The sequence below is a fragment of the Chiloscyllium punctatum genome, chromosome 7, assembly GCF_047496795.1.
Source record: "Chiloscyllium punctatum isolate Juve2018m chromosome 7, sChiPun1.3, whole genome shotgun sequence".
NCBI classification, from domain to species: domain Eukaryota; kingdom Metazoa; phylum Chordata; class Chondrichthyes; order Orectolobiformes; family Hemiscylliidae; genus Chiloscyllium; species Chiloscyllium punctatum.
Window position 1 is genome coordinate 103,515,322 of NC_092745.1, and position 25,617 is coordinate 103,540,938.

Consider the following 25,617-nt stretch of genomic DNA (forward strand, 5'->3'; position numbering starts at 1 on the left):
AGTGGAAAAAATCCCTGCCTATCCTCATAACTCAAACTTTCTAGTCCTAGCAACATCCTGGTAAATCTTTTCTGAATCCTCTCCAATTTAATAATATTCTTCCTATCACGGGGTAACCAGAACTGAACACAGTACTCTAAAAGTTGCCTCAGCTATGTCCTTTCCAACCTTAACGTGATGTCCAAACTCCTATATTCAGTGGTCTCAGCAATGAAGGCAAGCATGCTAAATGCCTCCTTAACTACCTGTCTACCTGTGATGCAACTTTCAAGGAATAATCTACCTGAAGCCCTAGGTTTCTTCATTTGACAACACTACTCGGAAGGTAGTGTAGCACCTCATGAGGATGCCAATAAGTTAGTGAGATGGGTGGAGAGGTAGTAGATGAAATTTAATATAGAGAAGCCTGAAGTGATTCATTGTGGTAGGAAAAATGTGCAGAAAGGATGTAAGGTTTAACAACTATCTATAATTCTAATGAGAGTGCAGGAACTGAGGGACCTGGATTGGGGGCAGGGGAGGCTAGTACAATTGCAACATTTAAAAGTCATTTGGATGGATATATGAATAGAAAGAGTTTGGAGGGATGTGGGCCGGGTGCTGGCAGGTGGGACTAGATTGGGTTGGGATATCGGGTTGGCATGGACGGTTGGACCGAAGGGTCTGTTTCTGTGCTGTACATCTCTATGACTCTATGACTGTATGATAGATTGTTAACAAAACTCACATGTGTTTAAATAGGGGCATACAATAAAAGGTATAGTCACCATAGTCTTTGTATTTTCTAATCACCTTATTTGTAGATCTTATAACACTCCCCTGGAGCAGGTAGGATTTGCATCCTCATGGCAAAAGTGAGGACTGCAGATGCTGGGGATTAGAGTCAAGAGTGTGGTGCTGAAAAAGCACAGCAGGTCCACATTGACGCCATCATTTTGGATTTCACCAGATTCCTCATTTCCCCACCTTATCCCAGTTCCGACCTTTCAGGTCAGCACCATCCTCATGACCCATCTGTCCATCTTCCTTCCCACCTGTCTGCTCCACCCTCCCCTCAGACTTATTACCTTTACCCCCATCTCAATCCACCTATTTCACTCTCAGCTACTTCTCTCCAGCCTCACTCCCCTCCCATTTATCTCTCCACCGCAAACCACCCCCTACCCCCCCACCCCAAAGGCTCCCAGCCTCATATAACAATTCTATTCTGCCTTCTGGTGGAAAATGTCTTTGGATGTGGAAGGACACAACATAAATGAAAAGAAATTCATGAAATTTGAACATATTTCCATAAAAATGGTAATTCCACTGGGTCATTACCTAATACACGGAGCAAAACTGCCATGTAAGGACCAGTATCTAGACTGATTAATTGTGGGAAAATAACTGAACATATAAAATGTTTTAAAACTATAAAAATTATTGGTAATACATTGGGCAACTCGAGTTATTGGCCAGTTATCTAATAAACCAGATTGTTTTAATAAATGGCTGATAGGGAAAGCAAAGGAAAGATGTATTGTACCTGTACTCTAGCTTCAGGCAGGTTCGTGCACATGGCCAACCTTTCTCTCATCACTACATCGGGATAGTGCGTTTTCTGGAATGTCTTCTCCAGAGCCTCCAACTGTTGAGCAGTGAATGCTGTCCGACTCCGACGTTGCTTACGATGCTGGGACCCATACCTTGCCTCGAGGATAATATCTTGAAATGCACAGCCGTTGGAAAATAAAAACACATCTAGTTTAATTATTGGGAAAGGTACAACATTCACCATCATTCTTTGTTTCTTTATTTTGCTAACTTCTTTCTCGAGGAATTTGTACTTAAGAACCTGTACCTCGGTATCTTTGTACCTAAGATGGTGCTATAAGTAGCAAGTTGTAAACTTTTCACTTTACTTATTTGCGTATATGTGACAATAAAGCTAATTTTAATTTTAGTTCTGATTCATCCACCAACAAATCTTTTCATAATCATGTGGCTTTTAATTATGTTGCCTTATATCATACCTTGGTGTCATTAGCAGCTGGCTTATCAATTGCAATTTCTTTCTAGAGATTCTCAGAAAATGCTCTGCAGTTGACTTGTACTCAACTTTTCCTTCTCATCTTGTTGGCTTGTTATATCATTTGGCACCACTTTTTAGAGTCACACTGGCCATAAAGGTCATCAGCACAATAAAGGTCCTTTGGCTCATTGAGGCTGGGCTAGTCAAAAATAACCACTTAAGTATTCTAATGCAATTTTCCGGTGTATTCATTCAGTTTTATTGCATTGCTATTTTCCAAAGATTGATTTGGAAATCCTTTCCGTTGTGAATTCATTACTGTTGAAGTTTTAAGGCCAATGGCAGAAGATGTTTTTGTGGAACAATTGAATCACAACAGCAGTAGTTTCAGCAATAAAGTCTTAGAATAAATTATATTTGTTGTCCGAGGAAATTTTACAACAACTATGGATTATACTTTTTTAAACTTCACTCATGGGATATGACATCACTGGCTAGGCCAGCATTTATTGCACATGGGAGTTGCCAACATAGTTTTTCATGTTTTATTAAATCTAAATAGATGATTAGTAGGGCAAAGATATTTCTAAATTCCTTTTCTCTATCACCTATTCCTTGCCTCCTCCACATTCTTCTCTAGCAATGTATGAGAAGGTATGCATTTATATAATATTTAATCTATCTCTGCCTTTTCTCCACCCCTCCCTGTCATATGGGAACACTGTTAACTCCTGCTTTCTTGATGCATTTCCATCACATACTATCAACCATCTTCCCTTCCTTGACCTATATAAACTGACATTGCAAAATGTCCTCTCTCCTCAGGCATTTTGCTCTCCCTTTCAAATGCATTTCCCTCATTGTACTCCTTGACATATTTATCTTCTCTAACTAACAAATTAATCCCCAACTCTCTGTCATCTCTAAAGCAATTGACTTTGCTGTCACCTTCTGGATGCACACAAACAGCTCTGCCACTTTCCATTTGAATTCTCCCAAGTAGTTTCCACTCCTTGCATAGATGGGAATTGGCTCTAAACAACTTTACAGATTAAGAATTCTGTGACTTTGATGCATTATTTTTCTCCTTCATCTTTGATGTCTGTTCAGGTTTCAGTGAGGTCGGTCACATCATCCCCTGTTAATGTCTCTTCTTTGTTCTCCATTACTTCTTTTCTACCTATCTAGACAGTGTGGCTCCATATTGCTCCCACCTCTGGACTTGTATTATGATTAATTCTCAATACTTCCTTTCTCCTCCTAACAGGCTGTTCTTTGGCAATATCAAACAGAAGATCAGCTTTCATGCCTAAGTTGATGGCATCCAGTTGATCTTTAATTTTATGACTGTCTGATACTGTATTCTCTTGTTATCAACTCCAATTTTTTGTCCACATCTACCTCTCCAGACCATTTACAACCTCAGTGCCCTCTTCAATCAAGAGCAGAGCCTGTGATACTATATAATTTCCATCACAAAAAAACCCACCTATCTTCATCTTCATTAACATAGTCTGTCTCCATTCATCCCTCAGCCCATTTGCAAAACAAAAAAATCTCCAACTTGCCTTTCTCTTTACAAACTTGAAATGCTGAAAGGGAAATAATGAGTATATAATAATCAGCTGACCCTTTACCACCCATTTGCTGGCATTTCAGGAAATTAAAATCAACTTTATTGTTTCACAATCAACTAGAAATTCACAAGTTCATCATGGATGAAGAAGACAATTTAGACCATTGAGTTCATCTCCCTGAAGGGATCCTAATCCCTCGGTTTCATCATTGGATTGTGTTTTAATTGACCCCAAAATTTCACTTCCACTTCTTTTCCTCAAGGTCTATTCTATATAATCTACATGTTGGCCGCTCTTTGCACATAGAACAATCTCCTCATATGGTTTACATTTTACTACATTGAATTTATAACTTTTTGCCCTAATGTTACTCATTAAGGTCATGGAATATTGAGCTTACGTTTTCCATATGAATGTATAAACTTGACAAGAAAAGAGCCAATGGTCCAGCAAGACTGTTTCAACAGTCATGGCCCACCTGAGCAGCATGCTACCCAATGTGTCCCATAGTGGGCGGCACGGTGGCACAGTGGTTAGCACTGCTGCCTCACAGTGCCTGAGACCCGGGTTCAATTCAGGCAACTGACTGTGTGGAGTTTGCACGTTCTCCCCGTGTCTGCGTGGGTTTCCTCCGGGTGCTCCGGTTTCCTCCCACGGTCCAAAGATGTGCAGGCCAGGTGAATTGGCCATGCTAAATTGCCCATAGTGTTAGGTAAGGGGTAAATGTAGATGTAGGGGTATGGGTGGGTTACGCTTCGGCGGGGCGGTGTGGACTTGTTGGGCCGAAGGGCCTGTTTCCACACTGTAAGTAATCTAATCTAATCTAATCTGGGAGGGCAAACGGAACAGGTCAAAATTCCTTGGCCAATTAAGAGCAAACAAAATCTGAGGAATTCCTCTCTGACTCCTGATGTCAATCATAAAGTGTACCAGGAGACCAGGATGACAATGAGACCAGAATTCACTTCTTGCACAGAGTGAGATCATCCACAGCCAGGAACATTCGCCGTTCCTTTTAGAACGCTGCTGCAAGTTCACATTTTATTAACTTACAACTTGTTCCAAACCTGATGACTCTTTTTCTCAGGGGTGGGGGCACTTAAAACTAATTTAAGGTGAGAGAAGAAAGATGTAATGTGATATAAGGGGCAAACCTTTTATGCAGAGGGTGGTATGTTTTACAGAGTGAGCTGCCAGAAGAAGTGGTGGAGGATAGTACAATTACAGCAGTTAAAAGGCATCTGGATGTGTATATGAATAGGAAGGGATTAGAGGATAAAGGCCAAGTGCTGGCAAATGGGACTAGATTAATTTAGGATATCTGGTCAGCATGGACAAGTTGGATTGGAGGGTTTGTTTATGTGTTATATATCTCTATGACTGTATGATTCTTGGCAAAAGAAAATCCTCCTATCATTGATCCTGGTTCTATGATATGCACATCACTTGATTTTCCCTAAGCTTCTAATTCAAATAATCAAGCTACATGGACTCTGTTTGGTGCTTTCTGTGTTTGAAGTAATTCAAATTTCCTTAATTTCCATGCTTTCCTTGAGCTTAGGTGATAAGAAAGAGATAAAGTCATTTTTTCCCCCTCAGAGGTTAATCAATCTGTGACTTCTTTACGACTGTAGATATTGGGTTAAGTATACTCAAGGCTGAGATGGACAGCTTTTTAATCAGTAAAAGAGCCAAGGGTTATTATTATAAGGCCAGGAAGGTGGCGTTGAGGACTTATCAGATCAGACACTGAATGGCAGAACAAACTCATTGGGCTGAATGGGCGACAGCTGCTCCTATGCCTTATGGTCTGAAAATGCTGGGTCTTTGTATTCTACCATGATATCTAACATTCTTTGTCCTAGTGGCTCTTTCTTAGCTTGTTGGCTCCTTTGGTCAATTTTAGTCTGATTACCATTCTGTGAGATGCCTTTGGGGCATTGTCCTACTTTACTGCTGCTTTAGTTTTAAGCTAGATATCAATCTCATGATGTACCTCTGAACCTTTTACAAGTCATCTATGACATTTACAATATGAGGGGACCAAAACTGGGCACTAGCATAGATATATTTTATACAAGGACAATGGAGGCTTTTTAAAAATATTTGAGCACTCTAGTCATACATCCCCATACTGTTTGGTTCCTGGCACTGTTGTGAATCCTTAGAAATTCATGGATTGCAACAGGCAGATTTCTTTCCCTCTTGTCAACAGCTTTTTAGCTCAGATCTCTATAAGATATGCATAAGGTGCTGTGAATCTTATCCATCTGTGGAACAATACTTTTATATGTATGTAATAACATTTTCCAGACATTTGCCCATTTCCCTATCACATTTCTATCTAATTCTAGTAATTCTGTCAAAATTCTAAAACATTTGTAAACATTAGTATCATTTATGAACTTGTGGACAGCTCACCCATTGCCTTTATCTAATTATCAATAACAAGTATGAATGTCAACAGTCCTACTTCCAAACCATGTTGCTCTCCTACAGAACCATTATCATTAGAACCTTGTGCCTTCAAGAATGCAAAAGTTCCTAATTTGTCGCAGGTTCCCTTACCAATCCCAAATTCTCTACTTCTGAGTAACTTATTGAGTAGCACCTTGTTGAAAACTTGTTGGAAATCCAAGCACATGGTATCACCCAGACCTCCCATCTTTTAATCCAACAACCTCCGAATCAACTGATAAGCCAAAATCTCCTTTGCCAGAAGCCATATTGAAAATGTCCAAAGTCCTCTTGGTTTTTCAGGTGGGGAAAAAATTTAACCTCAATGAGGACAATAAACATGTAATAATAAATCTGCTGTCCAGTTTTGAGACCATGTTTCCTATTTAAGACTGTATCTATATCCATTTTGAGATTTTCAGTTTTAGAGTCAATTGTACATTGTGGAACTGGAGAATTATCTACTGGAGTGAGGACTGGTGCAAAATCATAATTTAAAACCTCAACTATATCCTGGAATTTTACCTTAACAAATGCTTTAATGTTTTAAGCACTCCTTAACGTTATATCTCCAAAATACTGTTAATTTTCTTCGTTGCTGCTCTGTATTCATTGGGCTCACCTTTTTTAGCATTGTTCTTATGTATTTCAACATGTTGTTTAATTTGCTTTCCTTTATACAATGCCACATATTCATCTGTGTTGGATTTAATATGCTAATTTTGTTAACTGCTAATGTCCATACTGTAACCAACTCAATCTGTAATTTCTGACTGTCTCCTTTGACAATACTTCTTGTTTGCAATCACTTACAAGTTTCTGAATATAATAAGTGCAATAACAAAAATGGAAAGCAAAAGCAAAATTGTACCATACAATGAAAACTGACATTAGTATCTTACCAGCCAGCCTCTCAGCCAAAGTCAGTGCATGGACAGATGGCCTATAGTCAGGAGCATGCTGGGCCTGTTGTGCTGCTTGTTGGTGAAGATTATACATTGCACTCAAAGAGTTCATGGCATGTAGAGAGTAACCATTGACCCCATAGTGCTGCATGGCTGTCAATCTCTGGGGGAAACAGCAAACATACAAAGACATCAATGAAAGGCTCGGGTTTTAGACTCAGTCCATTAAATACTGTTTATGATCTATGTAACGTTATTTCTTAGGTTTCATGCTATAACATTCATGGAGAAGATTTGGTACTCAGCATGACTTTACCTTCTTTGAGTAACTTTAAGGCTGACATCACACTGTACAATATTACTAAAAATAGCAGAATTTCATACAAACAAATGGATTAACACATTCTTATTAAGTCCCCTTACCTGCTATGTTAATCAGTTAGAAATCCATTAATATCAGTCAATATACCTTCAATTTGTGTCACCTTATATCTTCATTCATTGCATTTTTGAGGAGCTACCTCTTGCTGGCAATTAAAATTCAAAGAATTAAATATTTCCTGAAGACTACTGAACTAAAAATATAATCAAATGTTGATAAGTGAGTGTACTTGTGTTTCATATGACTCATGCTAGGTGCCATTCTTACTGTGTGACTTTAACAATGTGTGAAAATATTTTATTCAGTGTCCTTAACCAAATTTTGAATTAAAAACTGAGAATGGAATTTCTCCATATGACAGGACGTAGGATCCAAATCTGAAGAAAATGAAGTTGCATTTTCACTTGAATCAGTGTTTCTTTTAATGGTTATGTAATAAGTGAGTCAGGTTTTCATTAAGCAACACCTGTAATGGGAATTAAAGGTCAGTTCTTTCCTTCTCATCTAATAACATGTAAAGCAAATGTCATTCAAATCTGGATACCACAATCAGCATAACATTTTCAATTCAGAGAGGTTATAACATTATATTTACAAAGATCATATCAAGCTATCAAACAGTTGAACACAGTGTATTTTTCAAAAACAGATTTGGAATTATGCTTTCGTACTTTATTGTTAATTGCACAAGTTTTTCTTTTCAAAATCTTCTACCTCCATCAAGATCTGTATCGTTGGGATTGGTCCTGGAACATTTCCAGTTTTCTATGGCAAGCATCAACAAGAAAAGTATAATAGGCAGCAGAGAAATAAAGCAAACTACCCTCTATATTGCCCATACAGCATACAAGATGCTCATCCTCAGAAAGTTATCTTTTTCTCAAATAATATTACATTTTATTTCTCACAAGATTTATTTTCAAAACCTCCCTGAGTTAAGGCCCTCATTTGGAGCTAATTTGCATTGAATTGTTGCTAAGTATGCTTCATGTCCACTTGAAGCTGATTTGAGACTGCCACTAAATTATTTTGATTATAAACCTTATAATTATTAGTGAGAGGAGAGCTTTATCTCATTAGTCTGCTTAATTTTCACTCAAAGATGAATGTTTTAACCTCCAGTAACAATCTGTTATTTATCAAATTACATATGAATCCATATTTCTAGCTTTTGTTTTATAATTTGCATCAATGTTATATAATCCACTACATGCTAAGACGGTGCAGTTATTCACTAACTTCTAAACCATTCAAACCTTTACTGGCTCCTCAATGTAATTATTCAATTTGAAACTCTTACAGACCATGTGGTAACATATCTTTTAGTCTTTTCAGGCCACTATGGATGAGTATTGTAGAGTTTCAAGGTCACTGGTACAATTTCCTTACAGTTTACCATAATAAGAGTAAATGAGCACTAATACCAGGTTTTCAGATTAAAAACAAGACAACACAAACAGGACTGAATTGAATGGCATTTGAGCTAAATTGCCAAAGTTTAGAGGCTACATGTGGCTCAATAGCTGTAATTGGTATATCCTTGCTCTTTTAATTTTGGATCACAAACCTAATTTTGAAAAAAAATTCTTCTCAGATACAGTTGTATTTATAATCAATTCCAAAGAAGGTGAGATCTGTCTCATTGATGTCCTTTCATAACAACTGCAACCTCTACTGACCCTGAAAGCAATGTATGGTGTCTCCTTTCCTGCAGAGATCATCTCCTTCTATAATTCTTGTAGGCTCTACCATTAGAAATATAGTTGACTGGTGTCATGTTAGGTAATTACATTTAAATCAAATATTCCACTGGCAGTTCTAAATTTTTTCCAAGCATTTATGCAACTTGTCTTTCTGGTAATATTGATTACTTGCTTTGATTAGTCACATTATGCTTATATACTACATGTTTGCAATATTTCTTGGAGAAAAACAATCATTTCTCATTAACATTCTTTTCCATCTATTGCATTACGAAGTATTTTGCCAAAGTCAGTGATGCCACAAACATGTACAATGGGTTCCAAGGAGTGTTTCCAAATTATTATAAAAGATAAAAAGTCATAATATTAGAGGATCAGCATTTCTTTTGCATCTCTTCTGATTGGCAAGTGCCCTTTGGAAAACCAAATATGATCGTAGACATCAGAGATATTGCAATTAATATCAACTCCCAAACAGGTTTCAATCCAGATGCCTGCATGTGTTTAGATTAATCAGGGCTTGCACTTTAAACATGTCAAAAAGTATTTCTAAGTCTCGAGCTGCCCAACCAATCACCTATAAAAAGACCATGAAAAGTTGCTCAATAAAAGACGCCCAAAATGTTTTTTTGTGGAGGCAGAAAGAGCAGGTGAGGTCCTCTTTTATCTGCAACAATTGCAGGCTCTGAGTTTCCCATCCTCTTGAATCTTTCTCTGGATCTCAATGTGGGCCAATTGATTAAACCCCAAAAGGTGAATTGTATTGGAGTGCTTAATTGTTACCTACAGCTGGCCTCAGTTATGATGAGACAAGGATGAACAGTGACAGTCCTTGGTCTTTCCCATTCTGTTATGATGGTACACCATGCTATTGGAATCTAATTTAGGCCGATAGAGTAACTAGCAAGAGCGCTTTCTTTAAACATTCCTATACAATGAAGAATATCATGCATGTATGCCCAGCAAGCTTGGATATACATGCACAATGATTGAAGTTGGCATGGCAGGTGAGAAGGCTGCAAAAAGATGAATGTGGCATCTCTCTGTTTATGCGTAGAGACAAAGATATAAATGCAAGTAATTTGTACCAAACCTTTACAGAACAATATTTTGGCTCAGCTGGAGCATTGCAGCCAATACTAGGCACCATGTTTCAAGGAAAATATTTTTAAAAAAAGACTTGCATTTATATAAGACATTTCATAATCCCAGAACATCACAAAGCATTTTATAACTCATGATGTTGTGTTTGAAACTTGTAGGAAAAGTGTCAGCTAATTTGTGCACGATATTATCCAACACACCATAAAGTGATAATGACGAGATAATCATTTTGATGATATTAATTGAGGGATACCATTGGCTAGGAATCAGGAAGAGTTCTTCTAACTTTCTTTGAAATAGCACTACAGAATCTTTTATATTTGCCCGGAAAAGTGGGTTAGGGCTTGTTTTAGTGTATCAACCAAAAGACAACATCTCTGAGTGTACAGCACACCTTCAGAACTGCATTAGAATGTCAGCCTAGATCCTTGTGCTCAGACCTCTGGAGTTGAACTTGAACCTTTTGACTCAGCCAAGGATGCTACACCTTGAGCTATTTGGAGTGAGCAGAAGAGGTTTGACAGTATGGTACCAGGGATCCAGTTATGTGGACAGTCTGGAGAAACTGAATTGTTCTGCTTAGAACAGAGTAGGTTATTTAGAAATTTGATAGATATGTTTAAAATCACAAAGGACTTTGATTCAGGAAAAAAAGACAAAACAATCAGTTCCCCTTAGATGCAGATTGAGGGCAATTGACAAAAGAGCCAACGAAAATTTAATGTATTAAGTTGTTTTAATCCAGAATGGGTTGCCTGAAACAGTGGTAAAAAACAAACTCAGTAGTGACTTTCAAAAGGGAACTAAATGAATACATGAATGATTACAGCAAAGGAGTAGAGAAGTGGAGCTAATTGGATAGCTCTTGCAAACAGCTAGTACAAGCTTACTTCGATATGAATAACTTTATAATTGATTTTGTAGAATGTTTTAACAAATGCTTATAACTAAATTTCTCTCTACATGTATAACTTGTTGACAAAAATATGAAATATCTGAGTAGGATCCAGCAGTATTAATTTTATCCAGCTCGAGATTTCCACTAACTTAGACAAGTACAAAATGGCAGCTGGTATTCCAATGAACCCATTACAGAACCAAAAAAGTCAAAATAGCAAAAAATGCACAAAATGACATATGACACTAACTGCTTCCCAGCAGCAAGAGAATATAAATATTGCAAGAAGTTTTTTTTTTACTAGCCTACACCTACCCTGAAAATTGTCACAGTCATATTGCATTATCTTATCATACTTTGTCTCGATGCTGGACTGATAAGTATAGCATTAATCTAAAGCAGAAGCTGCTTCATATCAATGCTCAAATTATCATAGAATCATAGAATGGATACCTGGTATGTGAATGCATGGATCCGTCTCCAGGGAACTCAGTTCTAATTGATTTTTCTAGTGAAAGCCAGTGATGCTCCACAAATTTCTACTCATAACTTACAGCTCTAATTTCCTAAATTTGCTCTTTGACCTTGCTTTCAACTGTTCCCAGTACACCAATTTGCAAGCTGTCTATATAAGAGGGCACATACACTTTCAACTGAAAAAGAAATGTCCTCAGGGTGCAACCTACTATTTCAGTTGTGGATCAGAGTTTTAAGTCATGTTCAAGTGGAATGCTCTAACTTGTATCAAAGATTTTGGCATTGTAAAGAAATCTCACTGCAAATCTTACAATGTGTTCAGATTTCAAATTGAACATCGCTATGATGTACTTTTGCTTCACATTAATGTCAAAGTTAAAGTGCAGTCTGAATCCGGAGGTAAGACATGTCCAAATACTGAAGATAAGTGGAGTGTAAAACCCCAGCAAACTGCTTCATTGTGAAACCAATCTGGATGTTGAAATCTTAATACTGTATGCTTGATTCAGGCCTCGATACAAGATGACAATTATAGTATTGATGGGAAGAGAAGCTCTATATCAATGCTGAACCTATAGTGTGAATACACTGGTTGGTCAGCTTCTAGCGTTCTGAGTTCAAATTTCATTTGATAGTTAGATCTGAACTAAAGTTGTGGTGAATGTCAGTGAGATCAGGAAGGTTTGGACACTAAAATGGCAGTGACTCAACTATGCTTTTTAAAATTCTTTTGCTTGAGAACATTTCTTGTGAGTTTTCACTTTTAGAAGCAACTTGATGCATAACATTTTTACCCTCACAAAATTATGTATGAGATTTCTTTTGAGAATATTTTCTGAATTTTGTTTTATTGATGAGATAGAATGAAAGTGTTCAAATAACAATAAATAGTACAACTAATTTCATCAGACTAACATTCTGCAGTATAAAATTGTGAGATTCAGTTTTGTGTCTATCAGTTCCTGTACACTGATTGTAGGATTTCAGCTGCGCCATTGACTAGCCAGCAAAACATCCAGGAGCTCTCTCATGCATTAAAATACATTGTAAGCACTGAGCCTGGAGCAGATTTCTACCTTTGTTTCCACACGTTTGTCACATAGAGGAAAATTAGTATGAGGAAGAAAGAAATTTTTAAAAAGTCAAACCATTCCAAAAAATGACAACATTTCTAGTGCACTGGTAGGTATCAGAGTGATGAAAGACCTTGAGGCTAATTTAACTTACAATGCCAGCATGCACAAAGTATGCAGTACACAAATAGGACAACAAAATCTTTAATGGAACATAAAAATGTTTGTCAAACAAATATATTACAAATTCAAACTAATACTCCATCTTAGTTGGGACAATAGAGCTCTCCTGCTAAAGCTAATTAGCTGCCGGGAATTTAGAATAAATCTGTTGACTTGTTGAGAAATAAATCCTCTTGAAGAGAGTGATGTTACGCTGGACATCAGAAAGCTTTGCTATAACTGTAGCTTCAGGGTTAAGGAATATTTGTTACAATGACACTGATAATAATCAGTTCTTGCTCATGTTTAAGATCCTTTTAAAAATACATAAATCAATTATAGAAAAGAACCTATACAGCATTTTTCAAATTACAAATGCATTTGTCAAATGGAGGTTCTGTTTTTAAGGCTGTCAAATTCTGCTTACAGTGCTTAAAATAATCTTTATATTTCATTAAGCAGCCAAATAAGTTGCACTTGCCCAGTGGCTGTATTGATGGGTTTCAGTTGAGGCCAGCAGGAAACATGACTCTCCTGTTGCTGTTCAGTTGCCATAGCATAATATCCAATAGCACTGTGTGAGACAGGGGATCAGAAGGGATTTAATTGACTCACGTAGAAGCAGTGCAGCATTGATCCTAAATGCAAGAAGTTGAGTTTGGAACTTTCTTCTTTATATTATTGCTGCTGTCTTTAAATTGATTGTTTTTAGTTAGGAACACTGCAATTTCCAATCATTTTATTTTTAACTATTCTGTATTGCGGTTTTGACATAACTAAATGTAAAGATGGAAAAGAATTGGTATTAATCCTTAACATTTCAGCACTGATGGATTGAATAGTAAGTAGCATTATGTTACAGTCACAAGATAATAGATTACCAGTTTAATGCCAAATAGTATTAAATTATGGACAGTTTCTGATATGGATTCCTGTCAGCTAGAAACTGCTGCGAACTCATTTTATTTAAGATTATTGTAATCAACAGGGAGAGGGAATGTTCATCCTATCAGTGTGAACTGAATTTAAACCCATGTGTGCCAGATGATAAAGCAATGTTCTAACCGATCACAACTTCAGACATTGTACACTCAAGTTGAGAAGGCTCATATTAAGGCATAGGACTGAATTTTATCAGAAATTACTCTCAGTTTTGGTGAGTTTCATAGGAGATTTCTCTCCATGAGTCCTAACGTCTTTTCTCACATAGTCTTCCCAAATGTGCCTCATTACCTATGCACAATGTCCTGTAGTGCCTTGATTGTCATATTTTTTTCCCACTTGCCACAGATGCAAGTATTGGCCACTTGGTTTCCTGGCACTGACACCATCTTTAAAGCCTGGTTATGCACCCAGTCAAACACCAACACTTGCCAGCTACCCTGGGCAGTTGCTGTCAATTGTCCCAGACATGTTGGACAGAGGGAAGTTGGCACCCAACTTGGCAAACTTTTGTGGTCACTGCCTATGGAGCATATCCTGAGATGTAAATGACTGCTGTCCAGGGTCAGAGGAATGAGTGGTGAGCTGCAGTTGTAGGGTCATTCATATTGAAAATTGTCACCATCTAGTATATATCCAGCAGATGGAAAAATGGAAAACTAAGATCAATGTGGTGAAAAATAAATAATATTGAAGATGTTCATACATGCTTATACATACAAGTAGGCCTGTTATTTCTCACAAATGAGAATGTCATCTCGCATTTCAACACTTGGTTGGAAATTGGATATTTGATCTCAACATCTAGATGCTCATTACTGCTCACCTCATGCAATTCTAACAACTTTCTTACCATTGCCCCCATGGGGCTGGGAAGATTCCATCCATAAGGATCCTTGGTTTTATAAAGAGAGTACCAAAGCTGCACTCACCCTTTATAAAGCACTGGAGAGACTGGAGCTGGAGTATTGTTTCTAATTCTGCTAACTACTTTGTGAAGGAAGCCAAAGCCTTCGAGTAAACACAAGGGGAGTTATTAGAATGATACTGGTAAAGAAGACTTCAATCATGTAGAGAGGACAGAGAAACCTGGGTCACTCTCCATACAACATAGAAGATTAAGTGAAAGTCTGATGAAGAATTTTGGAAGATTAAGTAAGGAGAAACTATTTCCAGTGGCAAAAGATTAGGAATAAGAAGTTGTAGATTGACATTATTTAGCAAAAAAATGACATGAGGGAAATAATTGTATGTAGTTATTTGCTATTATATGGCATGTACCCCTTGAAAGGATAATAGTAGCCAATGTGATAATAACTTCCAAAAGAGAATTAGATTGAAGTACATTATAAACATTTACATGTTGATGCAGAAAGATGAGGGGAGTGGTACTAATTGAGTCATCTTTTACTCTTTTATCATCCAGTGGAAATAAGACTTGCTTGTCCAAACTACCCTTATTAAACAACCCATTAATTTCAGGTGCATGGGAATCTTCGGCCATCTATATATGAAATAGTATAAAACTAATAGCATATTAAAGCTAGAGTTGGATTCATTATTTGTATTAACCCCATGACTTATGGTGTGATCAGAACTATTTGATGGGCAAAATTGAGTAATTCTGACCAAATAAGCATAAGTCACTTATGTCTGCCCAACTCTACGTAAATCCTTGTCTATCTAAGGTGCTGTACACAGAGAATCAAAATTAAGTAGTGTATCTAAGCTATTATTATTTGTGGTTAAATAACAAGATGTGGAGATAATTAGGAAGCAGAGTAACGATATTGGTTGAAGAGTTTCTACTCTGTATAGCTAAGACATTGAAAAATGTAATACTGAAGCATTGCAGCATCACCACTGGAGGGAGGACATAATCACTGCATGACAAATTTACCTCGTCAGGTTTCATTAAAAATGTGGGCATTGAAATAAACAAGTTAAAGCTAAAGTCTGATGAAAATGAATTGACAGCGGGAGTAAGGTTTTAAACAGCAAATGCAGGAAGTTGGAAGATTTTTCATATATTGCAGCTATTGAACAATTTTCCAAATTAATTTTTTAACTTTATTTTCTAAAAGAAGTCGCTCTTGGTTTTCCAAATATGAATTGTTTTCACTGCTTTATCAAAAGAAAACATGAATTTTTGATTGCAGTACCATTGACTACAAATGACCCCCTGTCCTTATCAATCCCAACTCTTTCAAAATGGTCAAATGGAACACCTTCTATTACTTTCAATTTAATAGAAGTTCACTGGAGAAATAATTTCCCATTAATTTCTATTTTGGAGCATTTTCACACGTTTCTTGTGTCTAGTTACACAGAAAATAGGACATTTTGAATATCTGCAAATAATCTGGTGAAAGTATTGCAACAATGTCAGTTTAATTTACAGCTATTTTGTGGAATTTCAGGGATCGGTTCATCTCTCATCCATTTACAAATTGCATTTCAATGCATTAAAGATTTTCTATTTCTTACTATCCCAGTGGACAAATCCATTCTGTAATTTTTGATATTATCATAGATTACACCAATCATCCCAGTATATAAAGTGATTAGATTAGATTAGATTAGATTACTTACAGTGTGGAAACAGGCCCTTCGGCCCAACAAGTCCACACCGCCCCGCCGAAGCACAACCTACCCATACCCCTACATCTACCCCTTACCTAACACTACGGGCAATTTAGCATGGCCAATTCACCTGACCTTCACATCTTTGGAGTGTTTACTTGTTTACTTGTCCCTAAATGTTATGCTTTTGCATACAGATTGATGCCCATAATTGTACCTCAGCATGTTGTGCTCACATTAGTGTCAGGCTTAATTTCTCAACCCAAAAAAGTATGATTGACAGAGCAGCACCTTTTAACCGGTTGTAAGGAATCAAGTTAGTCATATAGCTTATGTTGCAAAGATGCGAAGGCATTTAAGACATGCCCACACAGAAAATACTTTATGTGACGAATGACAAAAATGGTGACCACCCATGCCCATGCAGAGATTTTTCAAGGCTTAAAAGGTCAAGTTATATCCAGGCATTCAAGAGTTTGTAGCATTCCTGAATAAGATAATATTTAAAGAAGGAAAATCGGTTTCCTTGTGATTCAGCTTTGAACCCAACACACGAATTATAAGACTTGTTAGTGAATTTCAGTCATAGGAAGGAGTCCGATGTCTGATTTAACCAATCTTATATAAAATAAATTCACAGCAATACATCCCTATGGACAAGCAACAAGCAATAACTTAAGGGCTGAGGTGATTTATATATAAAATAATGGACACATCGGAATGATTGTGTCTGCAATCTAATTGAAGAGCTTTATATGTTTTATTATTAAAATAATAAATAACAGCAAAGATTCTAAGGCTGTGATGTAATTATGAAGCTAAAGTATCATTATTAAGAGGATAATGAGTACTTACAATTGATTACATGATAATAATCTGATGAAGATACTTAACTTATACATAATGATAAATATTAGTGCTTTGATACTATTGCACCCTATCTTTCATTTTTGGTATTGCTGGTTATGTGAACTGTTTTAATTATTTATTTTTAATTTACTTTTCAATGAAAAGCGGTTAGGATCATGTTAGTTGGTGTTAATGTGCCCACCTAAATTATTTATGAGGGCATCCACACAGGACAATTACTGGCTGTAATGTAATCAATATGAGTTGATCAGACGGGTTTAATCATGTATCTGTACGTATCATAAACAATAGTTTAATTTAGGAGTTTAGATGTTATAATAAATGAGAAAGACACTCTGATAACTTACAATTCTGCTCTGTTTTTTGAGACTAAGTTATGGGAAGATGAATTTGTATCTTCTTAAACATTGTAAAAATATATATTATTTCCATTGATCAGTTGATCAGTTTTATTTTATTAAGATTTCCTAAGTACATTAATTGAACAGTTTTGATTGCATTAGTGACTCATTAATAATGGAGAAAATGAGACTTCGTCCCATTTTACTGTTATATAAGGATTTTCACCTCTGGGTTTGACATCATTAATTTCTAACAGCATGTACATTGTTTTAATTTTAAGGTAAGTCTTTATTCAAGTTTGCTCTATTTTGGTACTATCATTACAAAGTCAACTGAAAGCATGTTCTACACCTTGAGGCACATCGGCATTTGTGCTAGAAGATTCTTTACTGTACTATCATTATTTCAATTACTTTAAAAGCAGTCCTCTCTTTTCTTGCAGCATCCACAGTTATACGAAAGTTGAGGAGGTGCAAAGGTACAGGGAGGTGGTGCAGTAGGAGTGATGCTAACTGGATTAGTAATCCAGAAACCTGGCATAATGTTCTGGGGACATGGTTCCAACCTCATCTTGAAAAATAATAAAAATTTATTTCAATGAAGTCTGGAATTAACAGCTAAATGAATGGAAGTATGTAACTACTGTTGGTGTAAAATCCCATCTTGTTTACAAATGTCCTTAAGGGAAGTACGTCTGCCATCCTTACCTGGTCTGGCCTTCATATGACTCCAGACTCTTGGCAATGTGTTTGACTCTTAACTGCCTTCTAAAATTAACTAATGAACCATTCAGATCAAAGGCAATGAATGCTGGTTCAGCCAAAGACAGTGCAACCCATGAATGAATGTAAAAAAAAATGGCTGTCCACACATCCTCATTCCTAGCAATCTTTTGATGCTCCACGATATCATATAAGACAAGTAGAATAAGCAGCTCCACAAATTACTTCAGCTGACGTAACTGACTGAAGCACCACATTCTAACCATCTGAGATGACCAGCTGTAAAAACATTTCAATGACAGTAAAGCTCTTTGCAATATCCTGAGATCATGAAAGGCACTATGTGAATAGAAATCATTCTATTTTTCGAGGTGGTCGAGGATTAATATACTTAGTTAGTGAAACAATAGGTATTACATATTCTTTAAGTTAAATGGCTAGGCTGTGACAGATGGGGTTACAAGCTGTTCAAGTGTGTAGAGATCTTAGCTTTACAGCATATTGATCAGAATGTTAATGATGTACACAAAATAACTTCATCTAAGACAAGACTTTTGAGTCTAACTGGAATTCTGGCTTTGATTTGTTCTGCTGCGTGTAATAACTATATTCTAACACTTTGTAATCTTGGTTGAATAACATTGAGAAGGATTTGAAAATTCCTGTTTTCATCACTAATTAGAATGTTTACCTCTGATGTAATGTTGTTTGAATATAGACATTCACAAGTCATGGCAGAAGCAGCTGATACTAGGAAGAATAAGTCAATTTAAGACATTTAATTGGAATAGAATTGGAGGAAGCAATTTGCTGAGATGATCAATTACTCTTAGAGTCATAGAGCCATAGAGATGTACAGCATGGAAACAGACCCTTCGGTCCAACCCGTCCATGACCAGATACCCCAACCCATTCTAGACCCATTTACCAGCACCTGGCCCATATCTCTCCAAACCCTTCCAATTCAGATACCCATCCAAATGCCTATAAAATGTTGCAATTGTACCAGCCTCCACCACTTATTCTGGCAGCTCATTCCATACACGTACCACTCTCTGTGCGAAGAAGTTGCCCCTTAGGTCTGCCTCTAGTTCTGGACACCCTGACCCCAGGGAAAAGATGTTGTCTATTTATCCTATCCATGCCCGTCATAATTTTGTAAACCTCTATAAGATCACCCCTCAGCCTCCGACGCTCCAGGGAAAACAGGCCCAGTCTGTTCAGTCTCTCCCAATAGCTCAGATCCTCCAACCCTGGCAATATCTTTGGAAATCTTTTCTGAACCCTTTCAAGTTTCACAACATCTTTCTGATAGGAAGGACACCAGAATTGCATGCAATATTCCAACAGTGGCCAAACCAATGTCCTGTACAGCTGCAACATGACCTCCCAACTCCTGTACTCAATACTCTGACCAATAAAAGAAAGCATACCAAACGCCTTCTTCACTATCATATTTACCTGCGACTCCACTTTCAAGGAGCTATGAACTTGCACTCCAAGGTTTCTTTGTTCAGCAACACTCCCTAGGACTTTACCATTAAGTGTATAAGTCCTGCTAAGATTTGCTTTCCCAAAATGCAGCACCTCACATTTATCTGAATTAAACTCCATCTGCCACTTCTCAGCCCATTGGCCCATCTGGTCCAGATCCTGTCGTAATCTGAGGTAACCCTCTTCACTGTCCACTGCACCTCCAATTTTGGTGTAATCTGCAAACTTACTAACTGTACCTGTTATGCTCGCATCCAAATCATTTATGTCAATGACAAAAAGTAGAGGGCCCAGCACTGATCCTTGTGACACTCCATTGGTCACAGGCCTCCAGTCTGAAAAACAACCCTCCACCGCCACCCTCTGTCTTCTACCTTTGAGCCAGTTCTGTATCCAAATGGCTAGTTCTCCTCTTCTCAGATTCCTCAGGCTGTTTCTGGGGATGGTCCATTTCCTTTCAGATGTTCTTGTGCTGCCTGATTTGGGCAATTCTACTTCTTCAAATCATAAACTTCTCATCAAGGCCTATGACAACAACTGTGAACACCATATATTTTATTGGAGCTTATTTTCAAGCATTTCTGCTTTTAGATGGGAGCAGAGGTAAGGTCAGATTTGGCACTGGAGACACTGTATGGACACAAATTGCAATGCATGGTATAGGCCTATTTAAAAATAGATTTTGAATACAAATCCAAAAAGTTAGAGTGAATGGTTCTTGAATTGACTTCCTACTATATCAGATGCAAAGCACAGGGTAGAATTTGCGACTCACAGATTGTTTTTTTCAGTTGTCAGCAAAATTGCATCATAGGAAGTTACCCTATTCCTAATTTGCAGCATATTCATCATCTTAAATAGATGGAAGGATATTGGCAATATCTCAGAAAATCAGCCCACCAGTTAATAGATTAAAAACCTGATATATTTGTGTGTGTTTGTGTGTGCATATCTGTAAATATGTGCACGTATTTATTATTGAAATAACAGACAATCATATATGGTCAGTATGTGTATATAAGATGTATTCTCCTGCTTGTCTCAGGAAGAGAGTATGTTGTTTTATTGTTTTTGGCATCTTTTTCCTTTATTGGATTACAAGTGCACACATGTAATCCCCATTTGGCAGCTGTTGCCTGGATTTTACCCGTTTGAAATGTTATCATTTTACCTTGTGGTAATCCAAGAGAACTTCAGAGAATGGCCTAGATGTTTTCACAGCCACTTAATCAAATTGTTTATTCCTCTTTGCATTTGTGTCTTAGCAGTCTAATTTTACAACAATGCATATAGGATAAAATTCTGATAAATTGGAAGCTGCCTGATGAGATAGATTTCCATATGGGAGTCTCCAAAGAGTAAAAACATAAAGTGATAATGAAACTCAGCAGGCCTGAGGTATCTATGAGGACAGAGACAAAGTTAACTTTTCGAGTCCAATTACCCTTCAGAACATGGGTTTGGGGTGGAATTTGCCTCTTGTTGATTTATCTTTTTAGCCATCAGCAAAACTAACCATAGGAAGCAACCTGATCCCTAGCAGATTTAATTTGCAGTTTGTTCATCATCCTAAATAGATGGAATGATATTGACGATAATGGTGGTTCTGAAAATCAGCTAAACAATCACTAGCCTTAACCTGATATTCATATATACATATACACACACATAGCATTTATATGTGCCCATATTGTTACAATATCAGACAACTATATATAATAAGTTTGTCTATATCAGACGTACTCTCCTTTTAGTCTCAGGAAGAAAGAATAATGTTTTATTCTTCCAATGAAGGGTCATTCAACTTAAAATGTTAACTTTGTCTCTCTGCCTCCTCAGATCCTGCCAGATCTGCTGAGTTTTTCCACCATTTTCTGTTTTATTTCAGATATCCAGACTGAGCAGTACTTTGCTCCTATGTGATTCTCCAAAGGCTCTTACTTTAGTCAAATCAGATAAGGGCTTCTTCCAACTTATTCAATAGTATTCTAGCTGAATTATTCCACAATTAGATTCTATAGCACAAAACTGAAGAGATGAAACGATTTCAAGAGACTTTTAGTCCATTATATTCTTTTCCTCACCTTCCCTCCCTCCCCACTTTGCTATGAATATTTCTAAAACAACTCCTGAAAACATCCTCACTTTTAAATGATCAAGGCTGATTGATCACTTGGTGATCTCTACACACTTCTAACCAAATTGATTAAATTTAAAATTTAATGCAATTGAAATATAGTTTTGGAAACTGAGTAAAAGACACCAGAATAAAAGTATAGTATTACAAATTTTGGATTAAATGAATAGTGGCAAGAGGCATGTATGACATTAATGCCAGTAGTGACCAGTTGGCTAAATGGCTTATTTCTATATTTTTCATTTTAAGCAGTAAGAATTACAGTACCCAAGATATATAGGTTCAGGTCATACATGCTCCAGACGTGTATCATAACATATCTGAATAGGTTGTTTAAAATTTCAATACTTTGTTCCCACACTTCAATACACGTTTATATTAGTGTTAATTTTGCAGTCCATTTTGACCAGAAATGGATCAGAGGGAGGGGATATGTCAAATGCCTCATCTCATCCATGTGTGTGTTGTTTCTATATTTCAACAATTATGAAAATTCGATCACGAGACTCCATGACATTGAAAGAATACATTCCTGGTATTTCAATAGAAATTATTTTACACATAATATTAAATCTATAACTATAAAATATTCACAACACTATATCACTATAAAATAAACAAAATATTCAAACATAAAACTCCACAGCATCCAATGTTCTTTTCCACTAGTACTGAAAATAACAGAAAGTAACAAATATAACTGAACTCATCATAATGTAAAAATGAAACAAAACTACATTTCACCATACTGAAAGTATGTGTTCCAACGCATTCTAATATTAGATAATAACTCTAATGTTGTGTAATACCACATCAAAACATGAAGCAAAAACTCAGAATTGCACAGCATCCATATAAATTATTATGCAAGACCATAAAGTGAGTCCTGAAGTACAACTTTACTACGCAAATAGTTCAGTACTACATTCCAATGTGCAGCCAACATATCACAACATACTATTGTAATATATAAGAAGACAATTATTTCATTGATATTACTGTAGGCAGTGGTCCTCTGAACTTTTTGTTCCTTCTAAGCTGTAAGTACACCCATCATATCTATATTCCTTCTACTTAGTCTCACTCATTTGAAATCATGACTCCTGCCACAATTTTGTACCTGAATTCATTTCTCATTCAAATTTGTAGAACACCCTATGTCCTGTAACACCTTTGCCCCCAAATAATATTCCAAACTTAAATTTAGTATATAATTTATCACCAACTTTTTCTTCATCTTTAACCTTTATTGCATTCTGAACACTGGGTCTTCGTTCCCCTTCTGCTTCTTAAGTCTGTAAAACAGTATCAGAATTTACAGGTACACAACACTCCAACACAATCAAATTTAGAATTACCTTAATAGAATATCTGACTAACATACAGAATCTTGCAATGGTCTCTGGATAGGATCTATCAATGGATTGAATATAGGACAGGAATAGGCCACTCAGCACCTTGAGCAGGTTCCATCTTTCAATGAGATGGTGAGATAGTTGATATGAGGCCTAACTCCATATACTTGCCCTTGGCCCATACCTCTTAATACTTTTTCTAAACAAAAATTATCTATCGCAGAATTAAAATTAACAACTAATCTAGCATCAACTGCCATTTTTAGAAGAGATTTCCAAACCTCTATCACCTTGTGTGCGTAGAAGTGCTTCCTAACGTCTCTCCTATACGGTCTGGCCCTCTTTTTTAGACTATGTCCCCTAGTTCTAGAATCTTCACCCAGGGAAATAATTTATCTACTCTGCCTTTTCTGCTACTATCTTAAAGACTTTGATAAAATAACCCCTTATCCTTCCAACTTCTCGAGAAAACAGGCCTAACTTGTATCATCTCTCCACATACCTAAACCCCTGAAATCCAGTTTTCATTCTTGTACACCTATATTGCACTCCCTCTGAGGCCACAGTTATATCTTGCACCAAATATTTAGAATTAATTTGTGGTTAGATCAGAATTTTGTATTTGATTACTTTGTACAACACAACTTTTGTAATAGAGTTAAATAAATGTTTGCGTCTATAATTTTAAAAGGGTGGCACATTGAATTGGACAGAAGGCCACAGTCTAGCTGAGATTGAGGATTGAAAATTCACCTTTGCTGGATGTCATAATGTGCAAAGAAATTAAAGTAGTTTCACTCTCATCTCTAGTGTTTACAAAACTACACCTAATTTGCTATTAATTGTCATTCTCACTTGGAGGGAAAATACTGGTGGTTGGTGTGAGTTGTCCTTTAGAACTGTGATATAATGGTAGCACAGAGTAAATGGGAGAGATTTTACCAAAAACAATTTGTACAATGGCTGACTTGAAAATATTTGACACTGATAGTTAGTGTCTGGAATGGGTTAAGTTTCCATTCCACAGTAGTAGCATCCCTTAACATTGATGTAAGAGAAAAGCCAAAGGAAGACTCATCCCTCGATCATGTGGCTAGTTATTTGGAGCAAACTGTATGCTTCTGTGTAAAGAGTTAACTGGCTCTCCTAGCATGTTTAGACAATGCCGTATACTAAGGGTTTTGCTCAATGAATGCTAAATTGCATCTATTGATTAAAGAAGGTCTCCAATTATTCCAGCACTATTGAGAACTAGAACTGACACACACTGGCACAGAATTCACCTAGTCTTACAAGATTTTGAATTAAATCTGTAGTCAAAAGATACTCATGATGTATTACAGTTAATTATATAAAGGTTGTGATTGATGAATAATCAAATTTCAAACAGACTTACATGAAAGAAAAATGTTTTATTGGTAGATATTTAGATTAGATTAGATTACTTACAGTGTGTTCATGTGTAGTGTGCGGTATGTTTGTGTAAGTCATTTATGGGTTTTCATGCATGCCATTTTAAGCAGCATTTATTATAAATTTAGCATACATGGAAGGGATTTCAGGTTTATTTTAGTACAAATTTAGAAGTTTGAATTTAGTGTGAGGACCTGACCTGCCCTTGCATAAAACAGAGTGAAACTCCCTCGAGGAGCTGCGTCACATGGCTTACAATTTGACACAGTGTGAAGTGTAAATCCAGTGCAGTGTCAAACCTGGTTTACAAAGTACTCAGTGGGTCAGTGGTGCCCTATGGACACTTTGTAAGCCTAGTCAATCTTCACTTAAATGTTTACAGAGGTGGTATTGCCCTTTCCCCATGCTCTAAGCATTTCAATGTTTAACATTTCGGAGACAGCTGTGGTGTGGTTGCACTCAGGCATTTGCAGGGCTCTCTCCTAAAAAGGGTACTTAAAGTAATAGGTAAGCTCGAGCTGAGCAATATAAACAAGTTTACTGCCTAGACCTGCTCTGTAGTAATCCATTTCAAACCAGTAGCTAAAGTAAATACATACATACAGTTTTTGGAAATCTATTTATTCTCTGTATTTTACTAAATAGCCTGAGCACAACAAATGTAAGAAATATGACAAAATTATTTTCTAATCTAAAAATGTTTAAATTCTGAAAGGCTATTACTGTATTTTGATTTAATCAAAATTATTGAACATTGTCAAAAACTACATACAATTTTTAAAAAAATCATAATGTAACAAAAAGGAACAATAAAAAAAACTGGCCGAAGACACTAATTTTCTGGTGAAATGGTAATCAATTCAATATTGACATTGTGCATTGTAATGTTGGCAATAGGCATATGAATCATTTGTAAAAAAGTTTGCGTGTTTAAATAGGTTTCTAAGACACTTGAAGAGTGGGAAGGGGGATGTAGTGCACTTGCTGTTTCTTTGTGAAATGTCTTCATG

At 36.6% G+C, this 25,617-nt stretch overlaps 1 protein-coding gene across 2 annotated transcripts in view; it reads right to left on the bottom strand.

The window, feature by feature from the left end:
• Window positions 1-25,617, bottom strand: part of dmbx1b (diencephalon/mesencephalon homeobox 1b) — a 54,293-nt gene that overhangs the window by 14,878 nt on the left and 13,798 nt on the right. Inside the window, exons 2-4 of one of the 2 annotated variants that reach the window (XM_072574480.1) lie at window positions 23,066-23,134; window positions 6,948-7,113; window positions 1,526-1,704 (exon numbers count right to left, since the gene is read on the bottom strand). In XM_072574480.1, coding sequence (XP_072430581.1) covers window positions 1,526-1,704; window positions 6,948-7,101 — 333 coding nt within the window. In that variant the 5' untranslated portion in view covers window positions 7,102-7,113; window positions 23,066-23,134. The remainder of the gene's footprint in view (window positions 1-1,525; window positions 1,705-6,947; window positions 7,114-23,065; window positions 23,135-25,617) is intronic. The other variant, XM_072574479.1, reaches the window with a different exon arrangement.